The 17784-nt window shown below is 41.1% G+C and overlaps 1 protein-coding gene across 1 annotated transcript; it reads right to left on the bottom strand.

Moving 5' to 3' along the window:
* Positions 1 to 279: 279 nt before the first annotated feature.
* Positions 280 to 16923, bottom strand: ufm1 (ubiquitin-fold modifier 1). Its single transcript, XM_084200304.1, has 6 exons — positions 16636 to 16923; positions 16478 to 16534; positions 15698 to 15755; positions 11133 to 11172; positions 9253 to 9285; positions 280 to 1274 (listed from the first exon to the last, which is right to left on the bottom strand). Coding segments are annotated over exons 1-6 (300 nt in total). The 5' UTR covers positions 16638 to 16923; the 3' UTR covers positions 280 to 1164.
* Between the last annotated feature and the right edge of the window lie 861 nt (positions 16924 to 17784).

Here is a 17784-nt window from a genome sequence, read left to right as displayed (position 1 = left end):
GTTACTGGAATTTTGAAACCCTAGTTGATATTACATGAATGTTTTTTTTTTTTTTATGCGAGTCATTTAGCAGACGCTTTTATCCACAGCGAGTTACAGTAGCAATTAGGGTTAAGTGCCTTGCTCAGGGATTCGAACCAGCGACCTTTCAGTTACTGGCCCAATTATATTTTAACCGCTAGGCTCTTAACCACTTTACTATATGAGAGTGTTTCCTACTGTATTTAACTAAATGGATATGCGGCAGTACTGTTGAAATCAGACAGAGGGCAGCAGAGATCCATGTTCAGTTCATCACAATACAGTTTATTCATTCTGAGGGTACAGATAGAAATAACCCTTTCCAGCCAACACTGAAAAACCATCATGGTTTTTCCCTTACACCCCAAATCAGACTTGAAATAATGGCATAACAAAATGATCTCAGCTAGAATGGGAATTGCAATATATATTAAAGTACATTAATATATTCCAGAAAGATCTGCATTGTAAATTATGGATGCTTGCTTGGACAGTATGTGTGTCAAGAGAAGGCTGCTAGACAAGACAACCTCAGATGTAAACAGACAGCTTCCTTGAACAAGCATCATTTACTAAACAACTGATGTTCTTGTAGGCTACGTAGCAATGTTCTCTGAAGGCATGCTGAATACGCTAAATACTTTGAATGTGTAGTACAAACACACATTGATGCAGTCCTCTTCAAAAAGCAAGTACATACATAAATATGCCTACATATGTTGGACAATAGTCAGATATATTAGCCATTACAACTAAAAAAGGTGAGACAAAACTACAACAGTTCGACTCAAAGCACATTGTCTGCTAAGCTTCCGCCAACTCCTTTTCTTGAAACCGCCAGAGTCTGTGTCTAATTAATTACCTCAGTGTGAGAGTATCTATGGGCAGCCTGGGGTGACGTTGCATTTTGATGGTGCAGACAGTATAGACAGAATTAAGCTTGCTGCTGCACTGTGTGTCTTTGTGTAGGGGGTTGGTATATATGTGTGTGTGTGTGTGTGTGTGTGTGAGTGTGAATACATGAGAAGTCATTTCAGGTCTAGGAAATATATATACACATACACAGACACACACTGACACTCACACACTGAGTGTTCCGCAGGTCAGAAGTGAAACATGATTCAGCCGGCGTTTGTCTCTGAGTCATTGGGTCATCAAGGAGGAGGAAGATCGGTTTGTTCCTACTCCTCTTCCTCCCACTCTGTCCCTGGGAATGATGCGCAGCTCTGAACCATGCTTCAGGAACACATTCCCTGGAAAACATCAACAACAATAATCATCGACAACGTCAAGGAATAGAAGAACACATTCTCGACAAGAGTGTCCCACCTGAAAACAGCATTTCTCTAGCTTCACAAACTCACATCACCGATCCACAGACACCTCCAGTAGATAGCTAACAGACACCTCCAGGAGATAGACTGGCCTGCCGACGTAAATCGTCTGATGTGGTTTCAACAGGCTTCCCGTTGCGACGACCACGAAGATCCATCTGCTAGCCCCGGCCCGCTAGCACACGCAATCAACAGCCGTGCCTCCTGCTCGCCTGTAGCGTAGCTGCCACTGAACTGCTCCCGGACTTACTGTACTTGTTGCTGTTCACTGGACCTTATGATAACTCAGCTGATGCCTGCTGGACTGTTCCTTTATACGGTACCCCATCCTGTTTAGCCTCAGCTCAAACTTTGTCGCCATTACCAGCTGTTGTCTTAACTCTCTCGAATAACACCTGTGATTGCTTTATGCCTCTCTCCCATGTCAATATACCTTGCCTATTGCTGTTTCGGTTAGTTCTTATTGTACTATTTCACTGTAGAGCCCCCAGTCCGCTCAACCTGCCTCAGAGAGCTCTTTTGTTCCACCCCCCATACACGCGGAGACCGGCTCAATCGGTGCCTCCAGTGATGCAAATCTCTTTCATCGTTACCCAACGCTTAGGTTTACCGCCACTGTACTCATATCCTTCCATATCCTTGTCTGTACATAATGCCCTGAATCTATTCTACAACGCCCGGAAATCCGCCCCTTCTTTTCTCTGTACCCAACGCACTAGAAGACCAGTTCTTAAAGCCTTTAGCCGTATCCTTATTCTACTCCTCCTCTGTTCCTCTGGTGATGTAGAGGTTAACCCAGGCCCTGTAGTCCCCAGTATCACTCCTACTCCCCAGGCGCTATCATTTGTTGACTTCTGTAAATCGCAAAAGCCTTGGTTTCTTGCATGTTGACATCAGAAGCCTCCTCCCTACGTTTGAGTTATTCACTGCGTTAGCACACTTCAGCCAACCCTGATGTTCTAGCAGTGTCTGAATCCTGGCTTAGGAAGGCCACCAAAAATTCAAAAATGTCCATCCCCAACTACAACATTTTCCGTCTCGATAGAACTGCCAAAGTGGGCAGAGGTGCAATCTACTGTAGAGATAGCCTGCAGAGCTCTATCATATTATCCTGGTCTACAGTTTGAGCTTCTACTTCTAAAAATCCACCTTTCCAGAAATAAGTCTCTCACTGTTGCCGCTTGCTACAGAACCCCCTCAGCCCCCAGCTGTGCCCTGGACACCATACAGTGAGGTAAAAATGTATTTGATCCTCTGCTGATTTTGTACGTTTGCCCACTGACAAAGACATGATCAGTCTATAATTTTAATGGTAGGTTTATTTGAACAGTGAGAGACAGAATAACAAAAAAATCCAGAAAAACGCATGTCAAAAATGTTATAAATTGATTTGCATTTTAATGAGGGAAATAAGTATTTGACCCCCTCTCAATCAGAAAGATTTCTGGCTCCCAGGTGTCTTTTATACAGGTAATGAGCTGAGATTAGGGAGTGCTCCTAATCTCAGTTTGTTACCTGTATAAAAGACACCTGTCCACAGAAGCAATCAATCAGATTCTACACGGGAGGATCTTGTCAATGATCTCAAGGCAGCTGGGACCATAGTCACCAAGAAAACAATTGGTAACACACTACGCCGTGAAGGACTGAAATCCTGCATCACCCGCAAGGTCCCCCTGCTCAAGAAAGCACATATACAGGCCCGTCTGAAGTTTGCCAATGAACATCTGAATGATTCAGAGGGAACTGGGTGAAAGTGTTGTGGTCAGATGAGACCAAAATCGAGCTCTTTGGCATCAACTCAACTCGCCCTGTTTGGAGGAAGAGGAATGCTGCCTATGACCCCAAGAACACCATCCCCACCGTCAAACATGGAGGTGGAAACATTATGCTTTGGGGGTGTTTTTCTGCTAAGGGGACAGGACAACTTCACTGCATCAAAGGGACGATGGACGGGGCCATGTACATGTACAAATCTTGGGTGAGAACCTCCTTCCCTCAGCCAGGGCATTGAAAATGGGTCGTGGGTGGGTATTCCAGCATGACAATAACCCAAAACACACGGCCAAGGCAACAAAGGAGTGGCTCAAGAAGAAGCACATTAAGGTCCTGGAGTGGCCTAGCCAGTCTCCAGACCTTAATCCCATAGACAATCTTTGGAGGGAGCTGAAGGTTCGAGTTGCCAAACGTCAGCCTCGAAAACTTAATGATTTTTTTGTTGTTATTCTGTCTCTCACTGTTCAAATAAACCTACCATTAAAATTATAGACTGATCATGTCTTTGTCAGTGGGCAAACGTACAAAATCAGCAGGGGATCAAATACTTTTTTCCCCTCACTGTATCTATAGGCTACAGAAGCATGCAATAGCCCACGGTTGTTGTTGATTATCTGGGTATGTGAATTAGTATCATACAGTGTCTTCAGAAAGTATTCACACCCCTTACATTTTTCCACATTGTGTTGTGTTAGATTTTTTTTTAAGACTGCATGATGCGACTCTAATGATGATTTGTAAAAAGTTGCATGAAAGGCATGAGCTCTGCTCTGTTTCTCTGTTTTGTTTCTTGCGCTGGCTGTACACACTTCATCAGTCTCTCATTCACAATTTGACAAGCACTTAATTACATTCTCACCAGGCCTTGAATTTCCCGGTGGCATCCCCCTTGTGTGGCCGTAATGCCCCCTAAAAAATCCATGCCTTTTGCAGCCAAAGTGGGCCATTGTGCCCTTGGGCTGAATATAATCTTTAAAATTCCCTTCTACCGGCTGCTGTGCTCCGAAGCACCTCTCACTCACATGGCTCTCGCAGATATCTAAATTCTTAATAGCCAATGCTCTTCACGTAATCGGGTCCTACTCACAAGCATCTCAGCTAAGAAGTAGGCTGCAATTGAAGACAGATACATCGGTGACGCAACAGCGCGCGTCCCTCTTATCGAATTCTGAGGCGCATATTGAAGATGTTAGAACTGGCCACGCCTACTTTTCGTCAGCCAACCAGATGAGTCAGCCTAACGAACAGCAAAAGCCCTAGCCTATGTCAATCCACTATCCCCCATAGTACAAAAGTTGACCTATTCTATTGGTTAACTTGTCCTGCTGTGCAATAATTAAATATTCCAAACATACTCCGAGACAGTTGTGGGATGCGATAGAGGCTGATGCAACAGATCAGAACGTTTAGCTTAAAAATTTTGATAAACTATTAGGCTATTTCTTCACATTATAAGGGCAGCAGTGCGCATACGGCATTAAGCGCGAATGTTCCAAAATGCAATCACTTAGCAGGAAAACACTGTTCTCAAAAGTGACCGCAAATGCGATTATGCATGTAATGCTTTATTATAACGGTTTATTTTTATTGTGTAAATTATCTTCCCCAAACTGGAAACTCACGCACCACCTATGTATGCCAGTTAGGCTCTACACCGGTTGTAAAGCGGATTAATGTGCTTAATTTTAAGAAGTTACTTGGCCACTTTAGTTGTGATACAAACCTTATCAAAACATATAGACCTACGGGCCAGGCTACATGAAGTGTGCGACTAAGATTTGAAAATGTCGGGGAAAAAAAGGCATGCGCTGTTCCTTGCCTTACTTCACAAGTGATAATACATCATTCACAAGTGATAATACATCATTCACAAGTGATAATACATCATTCACAAGTGATAATACATCATTCACAAGTGATAATACATCATTCACAAGTGATAATACATCATTCACAAGTGATAATACATCATTCACAAGTGATAATACATCATTCACAAGTGATAATACATCATTCACAAGTGATAATACATCATTCACAAGTGATAATACATCATTCACAAGTGATAATACATCATTCACAAGTGATAGGCTAATATTATCACCCATCAGACGTTAATTTAATGTTGTCTTTACATATATATACTAAATAATTTGTGTGTGAAATTAGTTTTGATTTAGAATGGACCATTATCATGCATCTGTCTTCGAACAGGGGGAAAAAAGAATACATGTAATCTATGCACTTAAATAGCGAATGGAGGACGCTTTTCCCGTGGTTAATTTTCATGCCAGCCAGGTAGACTAAACTCCTGTTTTAAAGAGAAGCAATGTGCTTAATATTAGGAGAAGTTGAGAAATAAATATAGTAGGACTAGCCTATAGAAAGCTGATGGAATCCTCTTTTTTTTCTCACGCAAATGCATAGCCTATAGAAATGTTGGGCAAAATGAGCTCTCATTAAGTGTTTGATTGGGATTTTCCAAAACATTTGCATCGATGTCGGAGTGATTAGAGGGACAATAGAGTGCTGAGTACCAGGCAGTTAGCAAGTTTGGTAGGCTACTAATGACCATCAGCAGCATCAGAGCTTGGAGAAGCCTAGTTACTGTAACTACGCGGTCGGTGTGGCGGTGATATGGTCACCGTAACAGCCCTAGGGCCAATAAAGGGCCACTCTAAAATGTGCAGTTTTGTCACACAACACAATGCCACAGATGTCACAGTTGGCAGTACGTCCAACCAGGCTCACAACCCGCAGACCACTGAAATCAGTGGAATTAGAGTATGATAGCTAAGGAGATGGAGAAAACGCCTGTCTCCGGAGTACATCTTCAAACTAAGGGCAACCATGGCATCCGTGACAGAGAGGGAGAGGCGTCCTCCCATGTATACCGGTAAGATAGTCTAGCTAGCTACATTTTCAAATATTACACGTTTCAAATTTTGTCAGAAAGTCGTTTTCATTTCAAGTTAAAGTGTACTGCTAGCTAGCTAACGTTAGCTGGCTGGCTCGCTAGCTAACGTTACGTGTATGATCTGTGTAATAATATTATTCGTATCTAAGAGCCATTTGCTTTAATAGTTATAGCCTAATGTTAGCTAGCTAACATCGAACCTGGTTGGTTAGCTACCTGCAGATTCATGCAGGGTAGTAACGTCATGAGTTGGGATTATGAAAAAGCTAGCTATGTCTTAACAAAAAGACTCCACTATGCAAGTACTAATTTCAATAGAATGTTCATGATGTCAATGCGACAACTGTTGATAGATGTAGCTGGTAAATTCGCTCTGGCTATCTACTCCGATTTCAGAGCACTCTCGTCTGAGTGAGCCAGAGTGCAGAATAACTGACACATTTACGAACGCTCAACACCCGTTGAATATGGCCGGTGTCAGTAAACGTTGGCAGAAAAGCATTATTACATTGTTGCCAGCAGCACAGTTGTAGTCACCAACGCTCTGGATAACATAAAAACAGCCTAACCAGCTCTGCTAGGGCGAGTAAAATGGTCAGAGTGAGCTGTTCTCTCATTTGTGTCTGGAAGTTGCTAGCAAGCTAGCCAACGTTAGCTTGGGTGCTTGACTGCTGTTGTGAGGTCAGAACGCTCGGATCAACCCTATTCCTCGGCCAGAACGTCCAGTGTGCGCTCTGAACGCTCCGAGAGCGAAACGCTCTGAATTTACGAACTGACAATCTGACAACGCCCTGAGTTTATGGGCGGGGCTATAGCTTAAGAGGCTGTGAACGATGCTGAATGGGTGTAGACAAAGAAGAGCTCTCCAGTAGGTGTACCAAAACATTCAAAGGCCATTTTCTCAAAAGAGAGGTTACAAGTTTATCAACTTTCAAAGCAGAATTACTTCCCCATTGTTCCTCAACTGTAGTGTATGATATACCATTTTCTATCTTTGAATCTTTACTTTTATCCAATGTAAAAAACACAATTTCAAATTAAAATAACTTCTAAGCCTATTCACAATGATATTGGGCTGGACGCTGATAGGGGAAACTTGCTGAATGATCAGAGATCTTATAGTCAAAGCTTTTCTTTTAGGCTATTCACATAAATGGAAGTCCTGGATGCTTTGATAGCAATAGACAACAAGAAATCCAAAAGGAGCCGACCAATTGGATCCCGGTCTGCTTAAGTGTGCAGCACCCATCATTGTTGGCTTAATAACCCACATTTTTTTATTTAACATTGTCATCAGGAAATATTCCAAAAGTATGGAAATCAGCTCTTGTGCTGCCACTCCATAAGGGCGGGGATATTAGTGATCTTAATGATTATCACATCATTTCAAGGCTTCCTTGTCTAGCAAAGATTCTTGAATCCTTGGTAAATGTACATCTTTGTTCTGAGAAATGTATTTTCAATGTAAACTAATCAGGGTTTAGGCCTGGGCATGGCACTATTACAGCAACCACTTTAGCTGTTAATGATCTTGTCAACGCTTTAGACACTAAAATGAAATGCGCTGCTTTGTTTGTGGAGCTGTCAAAAGCTTTTGATACTGTTGATCATGCTATTTTATTGAATAAGTTGTCCTCGATATGCCTGAGCTCTGACGCCTGTTCATGGTTTCATGATTGTTTTAGTGACAGAACTCAGGCCGTCGTGATTGATGGGGTTAAGTCAACATTTCTTGAAGTACATAAAGGTGTTCCACAGGGTTCGATACTAGGACCTGTTAATCTCACTTTTTATATAAATGCTATTGGTCAAACTGTTAAAAATGGTACATTTCCTCTATATGCAGATGATACTATTATGTACGTAATTTCCCCGACTGCTGACCTGGCTGTGACAAGGAAACAGTCTGATTTTGCAGTTGTGCAGGAAGCCCTTACTGATTTAAAACTTGTCTCAGATGGATGACATTTTCACTCATCAGATGGTTCTATAATCGAACGATTCCCTGAATACAAATACCTTGGTATTTGGATTGACAATGATTTATCGTTTTTTTTTTTTTTTTTAAACATACGACTGAGCTTGTTAAGAAACTAGGATTTAAAAGTTTTTTTTTTTTTTTTTTTTTACAGAAACAGATCTTGTCTCTCTCTAGTCAGCAGGAAGCAAATTGTGCAGTCAACCTGTTCTCGATTATGGTGATGCTGTTCATCAAAGATGGTGATACTATTTATCAAAGATGATGATACTATTTATCAAAGTGCAGCTGCCTCTCCTCTTAAACCCCAGGAGGCCGTTTATCACAGCACCCTTTGTTTTATCACTGGAGACAGTTGTATTACTCATCACCGTATTCTTCACCAAAAGGTTGTCTGGACCTCTTCGAAGTCACGTAGATCACTTCATTACGCTCGTTTTGTTTACAAAGCCCTGCTCCACAAACTTCCGACTTACCTAACATCACTGTTAAAAGATTTAAAATGACTAGTTATCAAACCGGTTCACAGGGTTGGTTAACTCTGGAGACTCCTTTGGTGTCTAGACAGTTAGGTTATTTGCGTCTTGCGTGTGGAATGATCTCCAAGGCACTTTAGAATTGGAGGAATTGGTGCCTCTAGGGAATTTCAGACGGTTGTTAGGGGTAATTTTTAGTGAAGAATGTGTATTTTTTTATGATTGTGTTTTGCTTTTTGTGTATTGTGGTGTATAATAACATGTATTTTATTGTGTATATGAATGTGTAGTTTAATGTGTTTATTGTTTTTTGATGTGTATTGTGGTGCTAAACAGGGCTCATCTGGAAAAGAGACCTTGGTCTCAGCATTGACTCCCTGTCTAAATAAACTTGACAGAGGCTTGAAGAATTTGAAAAATAATATTGTGCAAATATTGTACAATCCAGGTGTGCAAAGCTCTTAGAGACTTACCCAGAAAGACTCACAGCTGTAATCGCTGCCAAAGGTGATTCTAACATGTATTGACACCGGGGGTTGAATACTTATGTAATGAAGATATATTAGTGTTTTATTTTTCATAAATCTTCTATAAATGTTAGAATTTTTCTTCCACTTTGACATTAGAGTATATTGTGTAGATTGTTGCCAAAAAAAATTACAATTAAATCCATTTTAATCCCACCTTGTAACCAATTGTTTTCTAAAGTTTTTGTTGTCATCAGTGTGGACGAGAAGGAATAAGACTCACCTGCTGTCTGAGCCGGGTTGATGCCGATACCGTCTGCCATGAGCACAGAGAGAAAACAGATTAACATAAAAACATCTCGTCCAAAAAGTTAACTCAAATTGGCCAAAAAAGCACCTGGAAGCATCTGGATCATCATCAAGACTCTTGGAAGAATGTTCTACGGACAGATGAGTCAAAAGTGTAACTTTTTGGACGACATGGTTCCAGTAATGCCTGTCGAAAACCAAACACTGCATTCCACAGTAAGAACATCATACCAACGGTCAAGCGTGGCGGTGGTAGTGTGATGGTTTGGGGATGCTTTGCTGCCTCAGGACCTGGACGACTTGCCTTAATAGAAGGAACCATGAATTCTGCTCTGTATCAGTGAATTCTACAGGAGAATGTCAGACCATCCGTCTGTGAGCTGAAGCTGAAGCGCAGCTGGGTCATGCAGCAAGACAATGATCCAAAACACACAATAAAGTCTATATGAAAATGGCTAAAAAGCTACAAATTTGAAGTTTTGGAATGGCCTAGTCAAAGTCCAGACCTAATCCCAATTGAGATGTTGTGGCAGGCCTTGAAATGAGCAGTTCATGCTTGAAAACCCACAAATGTCGCTGAGTTAAATAAGTTCTGCATAGAAGAGTTGGCCAAAATTACTCCACAGCGACGTGAGAGACTGATCAACAACTACAGGAAGCATTTGGTTGGAGTCATTGCAGCTAAAGGTGGCACAACCAGTTATTGAGTGTAAGGGGGCAATTACTTTTTCCACACAGGGGCATTTGGTGTTGCATAACTTTGTTTATGAAATAAATTAAATAAGTATGTTATTGTTGTGTTATTTGTTCACTCAGGTTCCCTTTATCTAATATTAGGTTTTAGTTGAAGATCTGATAACATTCAGTATCAAAAATATGCAAATGTAGAGAGAATTGGAAAGGGGGCAAATACGTTTTCACAGCCCTGTAGCTGGTATCTAGCCATTTTGTTTTTCTTGTCATATATTTCATCCAGTCTTTTCTAGTGCAAGGCCAAAACGTTATTTTTCCACAGAGTAATGAGTTAGTACTATATTGATTGAAAACATCCAATGGTGCATTCTTTAAGTGAAAGCAGACTGGTTTGAAATGAAGACTTTCTATTAAGACCAATGGAATGTAACAGATTCACCTGATTCCAATAAGACCAACACAATGTAACAGATTCACCTGTTTCTAATAAGACCAACACAATGTAACAGATTCACCTGTTTCTAATAAGACCAACACAATGTAACAGATTCACCTGTTTCTAATAAGACCAACACAATGTAACAGATTCACCTGTTTCTAATAAGACCAACACAATGTAACAGATTCACCTGTTTCTAATAAGACCAACACAATGTAACAGATTCACCTGTTTCAATTAAGACCAACACAATGTAACAGATTCACCTGTTTCAATTAAGACCAACACAATGTAACAGATTCACCTGTTTCTAATAAGACCAACACAATGTAACAGATTCACCTGTTTCAATTAAGACCAACACAATGTAACAGATTCACCTGTTTCAATTAAGACCAACACAATGTAACAGATTCACCTGTTTCTAATAAGACCAACACAATGTAACAGATTCACCTGTTTCAATTAAGACCAACACAATGTAACAGATTCACCTGTTTCAATTAAGACCAACACAATGTAACAGATTCACCTGTTTCTAATAAGACCAACACAATGTTACAGATTCACCTGTTTCAATTAAGACCAACACAATGTAACATATTCACCTGTTTCTAATAAGACCAACACAATGTAACATATTCACCTGTTTCTAATAAGACCAACACAATGTTGCAGATTCACCTGTTTCAATTAAGACCAACACAATGTAACAGACTCACCGTTAGTAATGATGGCGCTGGTAGCCGCTGGCACTTTGAACTGTGGGAGAAAACAGACAGAATGATCACACCATACACCTGCCTCTCAGTAGTCAAGGGGTTTTCCAACCTCTCCTCGGTGAACCCCCCAGCCGTTCCATGTATTTGACCTATTCCAGAACAAGCACACCTGATTCAACTGGTCGACTAATCATCAACCCCATGACTAGGTGAATCAGGGGAACTAGTTCAGGGCTACAACACATTTGTCTTTGAAAACCCCTGCTCTAGTCTACACTGATGGCTCTAAGGGCCAAGGAGGAGAGTGGAAGGACTGCCAGGTGAGAGGAGACTTGGTTGTACAGGCTCACAGGGAGGGAGGAGTTGGGCTCACGGGGAGGGAGGAGTTGGGCTCACGGGGAGGGAGGAGTTGGGCTCACGGGGAGGGAGGAGTTGGGCTCACGGGGAGGGAGGAGTTGGGCTCACGGGGAGGGAGGAGTTGGGCTCACGGGGAGGGAGGAGTTGGGCTCACGGGGAGAGAGGAGTTGGGCTCACAGGGAGACACATGCCCTGCCACAACTTTGTGTGTGTGTGTGTTGTTAGTAGTGAATGCGAGGGTCAGCTGTTTGTTCACCCAATTGCTAATAACCCATCCGCAACCGCCCGAATATATGTGATAAAGTTAAAATCTGAGGCCCACACCCGACCCAACCCGCAAATATAGAAAATGCGCTGTACAGTCAGAGATGGCGGTAAGATTTTTTGACAGGCCTTTTTAGATGTTTCTGCTTATAATGTCCAACATTTTGGTAGGCTATTTGTTAGTCAACTTGTCTAGAATTAGATACATGCAGCTTCTCTTCTGACATTATATGTTATCGAAGACTAAATAAACCATTGCTCATCAGCATAATGTCATAAATCGATAGAATTAATGCTTCAATCTAATTGCCATCGGTAAAGTTCTGTGTCATATCGGCTTCTCTCGCGCAGCAAAGGCTTTTAGGGACCGGGGAGAAAAAGAAAAATGTCCAAATGACATCAGTTTGACCGGTTTTCAGGAAATTAAATGCTGTTCAAACAACCCAACATGTTTTTGATAACATTTCAGTTGGGCTTGGATGCATATTTTATGTGGTTGAAATACTATCAGCTTTTATGATGCCGATAAAGATTTACAGACAGTCCCTAACCACGCAGTCATTCTCTCAAGATGCTGAAAGAAAGCAATAATTTCTCCACTCCTGTTCCCGAGTCAAAATGTACATTTGATGTATCATTTTACTGCAAGAAATGCTTATTTCCGCAGGAGTTAATATTATATTAGGCTATGTTAGTGGTTATAGACCTACAGTCTATCTACTGTTCCGTTTAACCCATTTGAACAGTACAGTACAGTTCCCTTGACGCCATTTTGAAGTCCCCGTCTCGTGACTGTTGAATTTGTATAGCGCCTCACAATCATCACACATAACATAGCTTCAATCTAATTCCCATCGGTAAAGTTCTGTGTCATATCGGCTTCTCTCGCGCAGCAAAGACTTTTAGGGACCGGGGAGAAAAAAGCTGTCATCCTCATTTACCACTTCACCAAATCTTTCCCAAACATTACGACTACTGTTCTGATCCTCCCTTCTCTTTAATTTTCAACTCTACATTTCGCAGCTTTTCTCTTATTGAATTAGACTCCGTCAATCAATGGATTGACGTAAAAAAAATTCTGCCCAAGTTCCCAAAAGCATTTGCCGTGTATTTATCGCCTACAGTTAGGCGCTGAAGCTTAGGCTACGCACTAACGCCAGATAAAAATTATGAAAGAAAAAACTAAATGTAGCCTATAGATATGAATAAGGTCTGTACAGTCGTGGTCAAACGTTTTTGAGAATGACACAAGTATTGGTCTTCACAAAGTTCGCTGCTTCAGTGTTATGAGATATTTTTGTCAGTTGTTACTATGGTATACTGAAATATAATTACAAGCATTCCATAAGTGTCAAAGGCTTTTATTGACAATTACATTAAGTTTATGCAAAGAGTCAATATTTGCAGTGTTGACCCTTCTTTTTCAAGACCTCTGCAATCCGCCCCGGCATGCTGTCAATTAACTTCCGGGCCACATCCTGACTGATGGCAGCCCATTCTTGCATAATCAATGCTTGGAGTTTTTCAGAATTTGTGGGTTTTTGTTTGTCCACCCGCCTCTTGAGGATCAACCACAAGTTCTCAATGGGATTAAGGTCTGGGGAGTTTCCTGGCCATGGACCCAACATTTTGATGTTTTGTTCCCCGAGCCACTTAGTTATCGCTTTTGCCTTATGGCAAGGTGCTCCATCATGCTGGAAAAGGCACTGTACGATTTGAGCTGGCGGCAGTATGCATTTTGAAAACTTTATGTGATAATTGTGTGAAACCTGAACATTTTACTTCATATTATGAGGCACGTCTTACCTTGCTTCAAAGTAGCCTAGCCAAAATATATGTTTCTATAAGTGGAGTCAATTATTTTATAAAGACTTCCATATGCCTTTGAAACAAGTAGCCTAATTTGCTCATGTTCAATTGGTTTTCAAATCAACTGTATTTCTGTCCAGTAGCCAAAGCCCCAACCCGAGTCATATTAGCAAACCCATGCTAGTTGTTGCATCTTTAGATCTCCAATCTTTCTAAATTTCTAACGGATATGTTCATCTCTGTCACATGAAACCACTCGCATGTGCAGTGAACTTTTGACAACTTTGTTTTCACGCTAATTGCATTATGGAAACGAACATTTGCGCACAAAAGTCATCAATGGAGAAGGGAGGGGAAGCTAATCATTAAATGAAAGATTCCGCTATCTATGAGATGCAATGGTTGATTCAATGTATATAAACAAAAAGTTTACGACCTCGATGTTGGATTCATGACATCATAATGGTGCAGCCGCTATTAAGGGTTTGTTTGTTCAACGATTAAAGTCCTACGTGATCTGAGTTCAGACCGGAGTAATCCAGGTCAGTTTCTATCTATGAAGTGATGTTTCCTAGTACGAAAGGACCGGAAAGAAGGGGCCCATGCTTGAGGCACGCCCCAGCCCCACCTGATGAAGGCAACTAAAACAGGGGGGCCAGTATAAAAAATAACAATGTATGCACTAACTGTAAGTCTCTCTGGATAAGAGCGTCTGCTAAATGACTAAAATGTAAATGTAAATGTAAACAGCCTGAAGGCAAAATACTAATAATGAGATTTAGTTCCCAGGAGAGAAAAAACAACTCTGCAGTCTACATTCTAAGAACATCATTGTCTCTGTGAGGATTCTACTTTGCATAAAGAGGACAAAGTATATAGCAGCAGAAACAGCAATCACTCATGTCTGCTTGAATCATGTAGAGCCTCATGAGTTTCATATTGGGTTGAAGAGGAATATAACTCAAGAGAATGTCCCTGTTACTGTCACATAGAGAGGGAGAGAGAGAGAGGTGTAAGAGAGAGAGACAGACAGAGAGAGACAGAAAGAGAGAGAGAGAGGTGTAGAGAGAGAGAGAGAGAGAGAGAGAGAAAGAGGTGTAGAGAGAGAGAAGAAGAAGAGAGAGAGAGAGAGCGAGAGAGGCTACTATTCCGCAATCAGGGAGATAAGGATGGCTAAGCGAGCACGGAGCGGCACAGGCATTCTTAATCAATCACAGATGAGCATGAGAATGAGGAGAGTGAAAGAGAAAAGCATGCATGTAGCTGGGAATGGAGAATAAAGAAGGGGTTGAAGAGGGAGGGTAGGAAAGATACAAATGAATTACTGCTACTCTCAATGCATTACCCCTCTGCCTCATTTAATCATTAGGCTATTCACTCTGTCCATTATTTGGATGATGATTAGTGTAATAGGTTGCATTCATAAATCTAAATATTCAAAAGGGAAGGGATCCATTGATTCAAGGAACTCTGATCCGTACTCAGCGAGACATAAACAATGTTCCTCTCCCAGCTTACTATCTACTATACATTGCTTATTAATAGCATGTGTAATGACAGTTCTAGCTAATGAAGCAGGCAGGGTGGGACCAGGCTAAACCAGAGAGGAGATACTCAAGCCTTGTATCTATATTGTATGTCCTGTATTGTTGCCATGTCATACATGTATGAGAGGGGACAGAGGAGAGACTCTAAGCCTTATCCGTACTGTATGTGCTGTATCTAGTCGTTGATAGTTGCCATGCAACAGAGGAGGACTCAACCCTCATATCCATACATGAGAGACTCAACCCTCATATCCATACATGAGAGACTCAACCCTCATATCCATACATGAGAGACTCAACCCTCATATCCATACATGAGAGACCCAACCCTCATATCCATACATGAGAGACTCAACCCTCATATCCATACATGAGAGACTCAACCCTCATATCCATACATGAGAGACCCAACCCTCATATCCATACATGAGAGACTCAACACTCATATCCATACTCTGTGGTTTTGTTCCTCTTTTGGGAGACTCTTGTAAAAGTTGGTTGTGACCCCTTAAATGCTTTGACTTGTTGCAGTTTAGCCAACTACTGGTATTTTTTGTTGCTGCCATACCCAGTATGAGATTAACTCACCTCCTCCGCTGCAAACTTCAACACGGCTGTAAACGGCGTGCTCTCTGGCACACTGAGTCTGAAACAAGAAATACACTCCTATTTTATATCACTCCTCTATGTTCTCAGTTTCCCTCCGACTCCCTGCTCCCCATGGAACAACACCCACTTTTTTCAATATTTCCTTTCCTCTCCTTCCCCTTTCCTCTCCATCACGTAATCAGTAAGGAAGGAAAGGCTATAGACCTATTTGCTGTGGTGCTGCAGAGTTCTGTTCTGTGTTGACTGTTCCAACTATGGCATCATATTTCCTAAAGTGCAAAAACAGCAGGTCATCAAGATAAGTGGTGACTTGGATGACATACGGTAGGCTGGCTGAAAGCCTGGAACACGTAGGCTAGCTAGTTAGCAATGTTGTGATTTATTTGGAAATGTCTGCAAACACATTGGTTTACGTTATTAGCTCACCGGATACTAAGCAAATGACAGTTACTAATGGCAACAACGGAAGCATCTGCACAACTGACTACTGTCATAGTGAATTGGCACGCTAGCTAACTAACTAACTGGCCAGTGACGGCGGTGTTATGGCTCATGGGAACAACATGCTTCCAAGAGGCAACAGCTAGCATCTTGCAATTAGCTAGCACTAGTAGCTAGATAGCTTCAATACTTAGCTAGCTACAGACGAATATAATTAAGATCACAGCTAGCTAAACAAGCTACATGCATGGGGTGTGACTGTAAGCATCAATATGCATTGTAGTTTTTAGCTAACGTTAATGCTGATCTGTCACTTACACTTTGTAAGGTAGACGGGGATCCGACGTCAGAGTGATTTTAAACGTGACTTTAGACCTAATGTAGGAAACAAACACAGTTATCATCACACTGCGTTTTGCTAAATAATAGTAATATATTAGATGTGTATTATAGGAAAGAACAAGATGTAAACTTACATTTTCCTGGTGACTGTGGTTTCTGCTGCACACCGTTTACGTAGACCCGGAAGTCAGAAGGACTCCGTGGAACACGTCATCAGTTTGAAAAGGTTTTAGCAGCCTCACCGAATGATTTTTTTATTTTTTTTATCGAAATACTTTAAAAACATTATTACATGAATTTATTGTATAGTAAAGGCTTGAAACAATTAACAAAATAGAAAGAGCTTTTCTATTAAACGATAGGCGTCTTTGTCAGAATGCTTGTCAATTTACCGTAATGTACGACCACATGCGCACCTCTATTTGTACATCTGCTGAACTACATGGGCCAAAAGTGACTGATAATGTATTTGTTTGAAGAATCAACGATTAATATACCATTAATATATACGGAATATGTAGGATAGCGATAACTTTTTTAATGACATTAGACTAGAAGTAAAGTGTGCAGTGATTTGCAGAATGTGTGTTGCCTTGCTCTCATGCATTTATAAGGTAATCTCATACATGTATAAGGTCAGAAAGTACAGTGCTTTCAGAAAGTATTCAAACCCCCTTAACTTTTTACACATTTTGTTGTTACAGCCTGAATTTAAAATATATTATATTTTAGATTTTGTGTCACTGGACTATTACACACCATAAAGGGTATGAATACTTTCTGAAGGCACTGTATGTTCCCTTGTTCTCATGGATTTATAAGGTCATTGATTAATTGATTTAAAAAATAAAATCCCCAATAGCCTCTCCTCTACAATGTGCTGAGGTTTGCTCTCTGGAGCAGATTTACAATAGGTCAGTGCTGCAAGGCAGTAACGTATCCTGCTTCAGCTAAACAGGTCAAAGTATGATGGCGCCTTAATGGTATAGACGTGTGTAGTGCACTACCTCTGACCAAGGCCCATCATCATGGTAACAATGCATGTAGACCTATCATCTCACCATGGTAACAATGCATGTAGACCTATCATCTCACCATGGTAACAATGCATGTAGACCTATCATCTCACCATGGTAACAATGCATGTAGACCTATCATCTCACCATGGTAACAATGCATGTAGACCTATCATCTCAACATGGTAACAATGCATGTAGACCTATCATCTCACCATGGTAACAATGCATGTAGACCTATCATCTCATCATGGTAACAATGCATGT

This window comes from Coregonus lavaretus, assembly GCF_964263955.1.
Source record: "Coregonus lavaretus genome assembly, contig: HAP1_SCAFFOLD_1885, whole genome shotgun sequence".
Taxonomy (NCBI): Eukaryota; Metazoa; Chordata; class Actinopteri; order Salmoniformes; family Salmonidae; genus Coregonus; species Coregonus lavaretus.
This window is presented reverse-complemented; position numbering and strand designations above follow the sequence as displayed.